This window comes from Triticum aestivum, chromosome 2B (genome assembly GCF_018294505.1).
Source record: "Triticum aestivum cultivar Chinese Spring chromosome 2B, IWGSC CS RefSeq v2.1, whole genome shotgun sequence".
NCBI classification, from domain to species: Eukaryota; Viridiplantae; Streptophyta; class Magnoliopsida; order Poales; family Poaceae; genus Triticum; species Triticum aestivum.
In genome coordinates this window covers 698,956,942-698,967,953 of record NC_057798.1, presented here as the reverse complement: position 1 = coordinate 698,967,953, position 11,012 = coordinate 698,956,942, and the positions used below count along the sequence as shown (strand labels likewise).

The following is an 11,012-nucleotide window of genomic DNA, read 5'->3' as shown; positions in this document are numbered from 1 at the left end:
GGGACATGGGACAGTTGGCATCCTGTGGTTGGCTGAAAAATCTGGATGAAAGCTAATTGAATTTCATCCGGATGTAGAATAGACAGTCCCAAAAACTAAGCTATTCCGTTCACAGCTTTGGTTGTTTGGTTCTAGTTGTAAACGTTTGGTTGTAGGTAAGTTTGAGTATTACATATGCATTTCTCCTGCATGTTTATAAAAAAGTAAATATCCTTTTCTCGGTTTATCTAAATGCTTCATATGAAACACACAAATGCACAAAACAACAAGTTTTCCAGAGAAGGCTTGCACAAAAAGAAAGTTAATACAGCTTTTTTTTTACGGAAAAACTAAGCTATTCTGTTCACAACCTGGTCTTGAACGGCACATAGTTTTTGAGCGATTGGGTGATTCCCTGCACGGACGCCACGGTCACGCCCACCGTCACCGCGAAGCACACGAAACTCAGGCTCTGTAGCGCCACCCACTTCCACGAGGACCTCTTCACTTTGCTCTGCCGGATGTACATCTCGACAGGGAAGTAGACGGTGAGCGGCCAGAACCCGAGCGCGCCGAGGAGCCCAAGGATGTCGTTGAAGAAGGGCAGCAAGATGGCGAGCACCGTGCTGACCACGACGAACGCCGTCCTCCCCACCATCCTGAACATGTTGACGCCGAACCTGTCGGCGCCGAAGGGATGGTACTGGCGGACGACGAAGTCCGAGCCCGGCCACCGCGCCGCGGCCCAGCTCTCCACGGCGGCGTAGATGGGCTGGCAGTAGACCTGATAGGCGCCGACGAGGTGCACGACGATGCAGACGTTGGCGAAGTCGATGAGCCAGAAGGGCTCGTAGAAGCCGAAGCCGGTGAGCATGTTCCCGGGCGCGGCGTTGCCGAAGGCGGCGTAGCCGAGGCAGCCGCAGAGCATGTAGAAGGCCGTGGTGGTGGAGACCCCCATGAGGTTCGCCTTCCTCATCGTCTTGTTCTCGGCCGGAGGCGCCCTCACCGTGTCCTGGATTTCTATAAGGACCATGGAGTACGAGTAGGCGAACGCGATGTTGCCGAGCGCCTGCAGTGTCAGCCATATCTTCTGGGCCGAACTTGCAACGTCTACCCCAATGGCAGTGCCACCCATGGTCGTCTTGCCCGTAGGGCCTGATATGGTCTGCGCCAAGGAGAGGCCAACGCCGATCGTGGAGTAGGAGAAGGACATGACCGCGGCCAGGATGGACAGCCACGCCATCTCATGGAGGTTGGGGAGCTGGGAGAAGACGACCTGGGAGACCCCGAACACGACCATGTACATGGTGGTGTACACGCCGCAGTCGGCAGAGTGGCCGCCCTTGTGGAAGCAGTTGGCCTTGTACAGAGCGGCGGCGCTGGTCGACGCCGTGATGGTGTACCCGATTGCGGTTCCGACGAGGTTGACGTACTGGCAGAGGCCGCAGAACCACACTTGGCCGCTGCCTAGGTAGGACTCGACGGCCTCCATGTAGGTGTAGTTCCTCTTCCCGGCGACGGCGTCGCCGCTGCGGTAGCAGTCGGTGAGGAGCACGGAGGTGTAGTACGTGACGCCGGCGAAGACAACGAGCGTGGACGGCCCGGCGACCCAGCCGAGCTGCGCCATGGACCAGGGCAGGGACAGCACGCCGGAGCCGATCACCGCCGTTATGATGTGCGCGCTCGCCGTCCATACCGTTCCCATTCTCTTGGGCTTGCCGTCGTCGTCGACGGAACCGTCGCCGATGATCCGCAGACGGTGCTCCGCCGGCAGTCCCCCGATCTCCACATCGACGTCTGCTAGGGCCATCTCGCGCGCTTCAACTGGTCTGGGGGAGCAGCGATGCGCGCGCCGGGCAGCATCTTATAACAGCATGGCGATTTACTCCGTTCCGTCTTCAGTCGATCAAATTGCCTAAACCGACTCGGATCGGATGACTATATGCATGTACTACTCGGATTTGATTTGTTCCCGGCCGGGTCTCATCTCGACCCTGAAGCCCTCACGTCTTCGCATCTGGTTTTCTCCAACGTACTGCTAAAAGTCAGTCGACTGGCCAGCCGATCGATATCGGGAGCAACTAATTAGCTAGCGCTCCTTCGGGAGGCTCGCAAGAATTAACGTCACTTGGCGCGCTCTCAGCCATTTGTCATGTGTCGCGCTTTGGGCACTCCCTCTGAATTTTGTTTTTTTATTTTTCCGCATGCGTTTTCGGCTTTTTAAACGGCTTTTTCTGTTTTTTTTGACTTTTTGGTTTTCTACCGGTCTTCCTTAGCTTTTCGACAAGAAAAAATTCGAAAATTCGAAAAAAAATTTCGCGAGTCACGGTTTTGTTTTCGCGAGAGGCACGGCCGTGCTTCTTGAAAACGAAAAAAAAACGTGTTTTCTGTTTTTTTTCTTTCGTGAGATGCACGGTTTTGCTTCCGCGAGAGACACGGTTGTGCTTTCGCGAGAGGCACGGGCGTGCCTCTTTCGGAAAGAAAAAAAACGCGTTTTTTGTTTTTTTTTTCTTTCGCGAGAGGCACAGTTTTGCTTCTGCGAGAAGCACGGTTGTGCTTTCGTGAGAGGCACGGGCGTGCCTCTTTCGGAAAGGAAAAAAACGCGTTTTCTGTTTTTTTTTTCTTTCGCGAGAGGCACGGTTTTGCTTCCGCGAGAGGCACGGTTGTGCTTTCGCAAGAGGCACGGGCGTGCCTCTTTCGGAAAGGGGAAAAACGTGTTTTTTTTCTTTCGCGAGAGGCACGATTTTGCTTCCGCGAGAGGCACGGTTGTGCTTTTCGCGAGAGGCATGGGCGTGCCTTTTTCGGAAAGGAAAAAAACGCGTTTTCTGTTTTTTTTTTATTTCGCGAGAGGCACGATTTTGCTTCCGCGAGAGGCACAGTTGTGATTTTGTCAGAGGCACGGCCGTGCCATTTTCGAAAAGGGAAAAAAACTCGTGTTCCCGGTTTGATTTTTTCGTCCGGTTTTTTCGTAAAAAAAGTTCGTCAAAACCTATCAACATGGGATATAGTTTTGAAGATCTCGACACGAGGAATCCAACAACGAAAGAGAAAACTCTCAGGTTGCGACAAGTAACGCACATGCAGCGCGCCACTTGTCGTAACCTGCGTAAGTTGGAGTAATCTCTATTTTGATGGATATCTGTGTTGCCTGTAGATTCGCGCTGCGGCGCTTTGTCTTTGTTTCCGGCCCGTTTGCATGTTCTTTTTTCTGAGCATCGTCTAATGCTCGGGCCGGCCTTGATTAGCGCGAGCACCTTGAGTTCTTTTTTGGGCTGGCAATAGACCTGGTAGACGGTATTGTTGGAATAACTAATTGAGGAGCGCTCATCCGGGAGCCCCTAAGGGCGCTTTCAGCCTTCGCCACGTGTCACACTCTGGGTGTTCCTTTTGAGTTTTCTTCACATGCGTTTTCTTTTTTTTAAATGTTCTTTTTTGTTTTTCGGTTTTTCACCAGTCCTTCTTAACTTTTCGACAAAAAATTCAAAAAACCCTTTTTTCTTGAGAGAACGTGTTTTTTTTTCTTTCGGGAGAGACATGGTTCTGCTCTCAGCAGAGATACGATTTTGCTTCCGCGAGAGATACGGCCGTGCTTCTCGGAAACGACTTTCGGAAATGGAATAAAACATGCTCTCGATTTGGTTTTTTGTCAGTTTTTTTATAAAAAAGATTGTATGACTTATTCACATAGGATCTAGTTTTAAAAATCTCGACGCGAGGAATCCAGCGGTGGAAATGGTTCGAGATTTGGACGCACAATTTAAGAGATAAATCGTTTTGAATAAAAGATTTATAAAAAAAGGAAAAAACTCACAGGTTGCAACAAATGACGCACATGCAGCACCACTTGTGGCAACCTGAGAAAGTGGAAGTGATTTTTTAAAAAGCACTCATAAATTAGTGATTTCAGTGTTTATTCTAACGCGAGTTACACCATGGCATCGCTTATGTTGGCCGGCCTATGAACGTTCATGGTAACGTGCGTGTCGAGAGGATTCCTTGTACGTATAGTTGAAAGAAAAAAAAGGAAAAGAACCTGTTGTATGAATCATGAATATAATCAATCAGCGAACCTGTATGTGATGGTGTGTGGACACCATGCACGTGTGCCTTTTTTTATGGTTGCGAACATAATTTTACATGTGAATATTCATTCTAAAAAATGCGAACATCTTTTTTTATGATATATCAACATTTGTATAGACAGTTTTCTATCATTTTTTATGTTAAAATGCATGATTCTTTTTTAATAACATTAAAAATATATCTTCATGACATTTAGAAAGTGGTGTTCCAAACAAATGTATGCGAAATTTCTAAAAAAGTGTTTCCAACCACACAAGAAATGTATTTGACATTTTAAACAAGTTTACACAACTTTAAAAAATGAATGCAGCCTACAAAATTTGTCCCTATAGTGTACAAAATTGTTAATACTATTAAAAACAGTTTGTACCAAAAAAATGTTCATGTGTTTCAAACAAATGTACCTAAAATTATAAAAAATGTTAACCATGTTCTTTAAAAAAATATACGTGTATAAAAAAAGTTCTTGATATATACGATAAATGTACAACGTGTAGTAAAAATTAAACTTTTTTTGTGAGAATGAAAAATAAAACATTAAAATATATATTGGAAAAAATATTAATCATTTATTTTTAAAGTTCACGTATTAGAAATGAGTTAGCAATCTTTAAAAAATTCATGGATTCAAAAATGTTAGTGAATACAATCGTGAAAAAAAGTGCCCACGAGTATGGAAGAAAGTTCATGTTTGTTGTAAAAAAACGAAATTGAAGACTATCAAGATTTTCAGAAATGTTCACAATTTTAAGAAAATCTTCATGACGTTTAACAAAAAAGATGAAAAAAAATTATTAATAATTTTTAAAAAGTTGACGTGCAACTGGCCGGCAACACTCTGCCCTCCCTAATTGTAGTCTCGTTGTAGGCACGCAGTTGTGTGTCGAGTGTGAACTTGCACCTAGAAAAAAATGGGTTTGATGCCCAGTTGCGTATCGAGGATCGAGTTGCAAGTAGGACAAAACTGGTCGCCATCCAGATATATATTAACCGTGGACTTTCAACTGAGACAAAAAAAGTGGGGCTCAATTGCATGTCAAGGATGGACATGCAAAAAATATCGCAAAAGAAAAGTGATAGCTGTTGAGATAAGAAACTATCCAAAACACGCATATAACATGACATGGTTTAGTATTATCGTTATAAAAGACAAACAATGTGAGGGCCACCAACCGCGCTGAAAGGATAAGGAGGAAGGAGGGTGGTGCGCAGGCTCTGCATGGGATGGCGGATCTGCGCTGTGGGATGAGCGAGTCGACTTCGGTCGTTCAACGGGAAGGGATCATTTGCCCCAAAACAAGTTTTTTTTGTCATTTATGCCACTAGTTGTGTCCCTCTACTCGTTTTTGCCCCTAGAAGTTTCAACTGCTCAAAAATGCCACTTCTCTATTAGGCGCATGCTAGGCGCCATTACTATCAGGTCTATTTATCATAATATATGACCAAAATACCCATGGACAAAAATGTCAACTCTCCCTTTATCTCACTATGATAAAGTGTGGGTCCTACTCAACCCCCAAATATGCTCTTATTTTTCTCTAAAATTATTTGCTCAGTTAATCCTGATAAGTGGCTCCCACACTTATCATTGTGAGATAACGAGAGAGCTGACATGTGGGTTTAGAGGTATTTTGGTCATATGACATGGCCAACTAGTTTGACCTAACAATAACGGTGTCTGATGGCATTTTTAGCAAATATCTAATGAAACAATGACATTTTTAGGTGTTTAATGGCATTTTGAGCTAGCATCTCGTAGAAACATGACATTTTTAGCAGTTGCAACTTTTAATGGTAAAATTGAGTAGTGGGACACAGCTAGTTGCATAAATGATAAAATCCATAAACCAATTGACACATCTTGATATCATCAGCATTAAGTTCTTATTTAAAACAATATCTTGAGCATTATGTTTTGAAAGAAATACATCAGCTGGAGTGTCACATGGTTAAGTGGGGGGACATCTGCATGCCCAAGGACTGGGGAGGCCTGGGTATTACCGCCTCTAGTCATATGAACACCACGCTCATGTTATGATAGGTCTGGTGGATCATGCGAGGCGATGGGGGCTTGTGGCTCCAGCTCATTCAAGCAAAATATCCTAAGGGGTGAACCTCTCCTGGCATGTTCCCGCTCGGGAGGTTCCCAGTTTTGCGATCCATCCAAAGGATCAAGCAGGACATTCGTCTAGGAATCTCCTTCTCTATAGACAATGGGGAAGGGACCCAATCTTGGTTGGACCCATGGATGGGCACCGAGCCTCTCAGGGTGGGATTCAATGTCCTGATCTCTATCTGCACGTACCCGTCACTTCTCGTCTCCGCGGCTTCCCGATCTAGGCAGTGGAATATCTAGTTCTGCCGGACGTTTGGGCAGGCGGAGAATGTTGAGTGGACTAGATTGTGGGCAGCCTTACTGCCAGTGCGGCTGGACTATACGAACACCGTATCCTAGCGACTCTCACAGTCGGGTAAGTTCTTGAAAGTGCAACTATCCCTATGTGTTTTTGGTAATTCCTAACAACATATAGCTCACTGAGCTAACATCATTCCAAGATGAATATTTCAGGAAAAGCTCAGTGAATGGCATGGCATGGATGAGAAAAGTGGATCCCTCAAAATGCTAAGGATAAAAGGGTTGGCTCAAGCTCAAAAGCTCAAGACTCTACATTTTATATTTTAGTGATTCAAGATCACATTGAGTCTATAGAAAAAGCCAATACTATCAAGAAGGGATGAGGTGTTGCTTAATGAGTTTCTTGCTCCACAATGCTTAGTGATATGCTCCAAAACCCTCAACTACTTTCTCACATCCACATATGACCTAAACACAAAAGTCAAACTCAGCCCTACCGATTCTTTCTACCCTACGCCACCGAGTTCAGATGTCATAGCCACTGCCACAAACCCTAGGCAAATCGGTCTCACCGATAGGGATCACGGTCTCACTGAGATGGGATTGTAATCTCTTTGTTTCCCTTCATAACGTTTCGGTACCACCGAGATGAGCGGTCGGTCCCACCGAGATTGCAATGTAAACTCCCTGTTTCCTTTTCGTAACATTTCGGTCCCACCGAAATGAGCGAACCGGTCCCACCGAGTTTACCTGACCAACTCTCTGGTTACCTTATTACCAAAATCGGTCTCACCGAGTTTGTGTAATCGGTCTCACCGAGATTATGTTATGCCCTAACCCTAATCATATCGGTCCTACCGAGTTGCATGCCACCAAAAATCCTAACGGTCACTAGATTTGCTAAATCGGTCTGACCGAGTTTCTCAATTCAGTCCCACCGAGTTTGGTAAGTTGTGTGTAACGGTTAGATTTTGTGTGGAGGCTATATATACCCCTCCACCTCCTCTTCATTCGTAGAGAGAGCCATCAGAACAAACCTACACTTCCAACTTGCTGTTTTTGAGAGAGAACCACCTACTCATGTGTTGAGGCCAAGATATTCCATTCCTACCATATGAATCTTGATCTTTAGCCTTCCCCAAGTTTCTTTCCACTCAAATCTTCTTTCCACCAAATCCAAATCCTGTGAGAGAGAGTTGAGTGTTGGGGAGACTATCAATTGAAGCACAAGAGCAAGGAGTTCATCATCAACACACCATTTGTTACTTCTTGGAGAGTGGTGTCTCCTAGATTGGCTAGGTGTCACTTGGGAGCCTCCGACAAGATTGTGAAGTTGAACCAAGGAGTTTGTAAGGGCAAGCAGATCGCCTACTTCGTGAAGATCTACCGCTAGTGAGGCAAGTCCTTCGTGGGCGACGGCCATGGTGGGATAGACAAGGTTGCTTCTTCGTGGACCCTTCATGGGTGGAGCCCTCCGTGGACTCGCGCAACCGTTACCCTTCGTGGGTTGAAGTCTCCATCAACGTGGATGTACGATAGCACCACCTATCGGAACCACGACAAAAACATCCGTGTCTCCAATTACGTTTGAATTCTCCAAACCCTCCCCTTTACATTCTTGCAATTTGCATGCTTTACTTTCCGCTGCTCATATACTCTTTGCATGCTTGCTTGAATTGTGTTAAGATTGCTTGACTTGTGCTAAGATAGCTAAAATCTGCCAAAGACTAAAATTGGGAAAAGGATAAGTTTTTATTTGGTCAAGTAGTCTAATCACCCCCCTCTAGACATACTTCGATCCTACAAGTGGTATCAGAGCTTTGGTCTCCATTTGCTTTGATTTCCATAGCTTTTGGTGGTCATAGCCTTGGTTTCACAACCTAGGAGAGTATGGCGTCTAGCGAGGGAAATTATCACCGTAGAGGTCCTTACTTTGATGGTACTAATTTTGCTAGTTGGAAGCATAAGATGAAAATGCATATTCTCGGACATAACCCCGCCGTTTGGGCTATTGTGTGTATTGGCTTGCAAGGTGAATTCTTTGATGGGAGAGAACCGAACCGTGAAGCTAGCGCGGATGAGTTGAAGATGCTGCAATACAATGCTCAAGCTTGTGATATCCTCTTCAACGGATTGTGCCCCGAAGAATTCAACAAAATCAGCCGTCTTGAGAATGCAAAGGAAATTTGGGATACTTTGATTGATATGCATGAAGGTACCGACTCCGTCAAGGAATCCAAGTTGGATGTGCTCCAAAGTCAACTTGACAAGTTCAAAATGAAGGATGGTGAAGGTGTCGCTGAAATGTACTCTAGGCTTGCTCTTATCACAAATGAGATTGCGGGCTTAGGAAGTGAAGAGATGACCGACAAATTCATCATCAAGAAGATCCTAAGATCTTTGGACGGAAAATATGATACCGTGTGCACATTGATCCAAATGATGCCCAATTACAAAGATCTCAAGCCAACGGAAGTCATTGGAAGAATTGTTGCTCATGAGATGTCACTCAAGGATAAGGAGGAACTTCACAACAAGTCAAGTGGTGCTTACAAAGCCTCATGTGAAGCCCCCACATCATCAAGTGAGAAACAAACCTTCAATGAAGAATTGAGCTTAATGGTGAAGAACTTCAACAAATTCTACAAGAGTAGAAGCAAAGAAAGAAGCTCCAAGTCAAGGTCCTACAATGACAAAAGATCTTCTAGTCGAGAGCGCAATTGCTACAATTGTGGGAGACCCAGACACTATTCCAATGAGTGTGCGACACCCCACAAAAGAAGAGAAGAATCACCCAAGAGGAGAAGTAGAAGAGAAGAATCACCACCAAGAGAGAGGAGGAGTAGAGATGATCGTTATGAACAAAGAACATCCCGGAGAAGCAAGGATTCGAAAGGAAGGACAAGTCATCAAGGAGCTACACAAAACGAAGACATCAAGCTCATGTTGGTGAATGGGTATCCGGCTCCGACTCCGACAATCACTCCGAGAGAAGCTATCACTCCGACTCCGAATATACTCAAGATGTAGGTGTTGCTAGTCTAGCACTTGTGTCAACCAGCTCCTACGACATATTTGATTCACCAAATGAAGGACTTGGAAGATGCTTCATGGCTAAAGGCCCAAAGGTAACACACCCCGAGTATGTTGATTTCAATAGTGATGAAGATGACTTGCTAGGTGATGATGATTTACTTGTTGACAACTCTAGTGATGAATACTATGATGAAACGTCAATTAATCATGCTAATCAAGATAAAACGAATGACAATGATAAGGAGAAGATTGAGCTTCTAACTAAAGAACTAAACACTCTTAAGTTAGCTCATGAAACTATCTTAGAAGATCATCGAGAACTTTTAAGGACTCATGAGAAGTTACGCTTTGAAAAGCTCAACCTTGAGCAAGAGCATGAGTTCTTAAAGGCAATCAATGATGATCTCCGTAAGAAAAGTTCTTCTTACATTGCCAAGCGTTTACTCTTATCAACTTACATGCCTCAAGTCAAGTCCATTAACAAGAACAAGAAGGATTCTTCCTCTAGTAGTAACAATAATCATGCTAAATCCAATGTTGTTGCTTCTAGTAGTTCTCTTGATTCCACTAATGATTCTCTTAGCCAAGTTACACTTGAGCAAGAAAATAGCTTATTGAAGGGAATTATAGAGAAAGGTGTTTACAAGAGCCTTGCCGGGAGTAAGCAATTTGAGGAAATTGTACGCAAGCAAGGAAGGCACCGGAAGAACCAAGGTGTTGGTTTTGAACGAAAGTTCAATGCCAATGGAGTTGAGTGGGAAGAAGATCAATACCCCAAGACAAAGTTTGTTCCTCAACAAGAGAAGTATGATCCTACTTCCTTCAAGGGGACACAAGCTCAAGATGATCTTCCACCACAAGACCACAAGAAAAAAAGGCAAGGACAAGCTTCAAGAGGAGATTGATGCATTTGAAGAAGCTCCTAAGGCCTTGGTCAAGTGGGTTCCCAAGACTACGTCAAGTTCTACTTCATCAAGTACGACTACAACTCCAAGGATTCCCATCAAGATGATGTGGATCCCGAAGAAGAAGAACTAGAGAGTTCTTGAGGGTGACTCCGCCAACATATTTCACTCATATCATTTTGGCAACAACAAGTGCAATCAACTTCCACATCTTGCACTAGTTCAAGGAGTCACAAACCCTCTTGTTGGTAAGACAAGGGACAAGGTAACCTAATGCTTTCATAGACATCATCTTGTGTGTGCATCACTCTATGTCTATGGATATCCTTGTTTGTTCCTTGTGGGACTAACCCGTGTAGGTATTGAAAGTGCAACTCACTCCAAAGGATTGCTCCAAATGATCTACATCAACATTGAGCATCCACATCTTCAACACCTACATGAAGTCATCATCGACAAAACCCAAGGTTAGTTCATCCCTCAATAGGGGGAATCTCACATCTAGGGGGAGCTTAACTCTAAGAATTGAGTCAAAGCAACTCTAATGGTGTGAACACATCAATGCATTATGTAAAAGTGGTAACCCCACTTGAGCTTAAACGATGAGTATGACCTATGATCAAATGTTCTCATTTGACTCCTAAGTCAATATA

The 11,012-nt window shown here is 44.6% G+C and overlaps 1 protein-coding gene across 1 annotated transcript; it reads right to left on the bottom strand.

The window, feature by feature from the left end:
- Positions 1 to 159: 159 nt before the first annotated feature.
- On the bottom strand, positions 160 to 1,798 carry LOC123046790 (amino acid permease 6). The gene has a single exon (XM_044470221.1). It carries the CDS (start codon positions 1,787 to 1,789, stop codon positions 344 to 346), a length of 1,446 nt encoding a protein of 481 aa, XP_044326156.1. The 5' UTR covers positions 1,790 to 1,798; the 3' UTR covers positions 160 to 343.
- Positions 1,799 to 11,012: the final 9,214 nt, after the last annotated feature.

Excerpts from the sequence above, each read along its gene's own strand:
- LOC123046790 (XM_044470221.1), bottom strand. The coding sequence starts at position 1,789 with ATGGCCCTAGCAGACGTCGATGTGGAGATCGGGGGACTGCCGGCGGAG.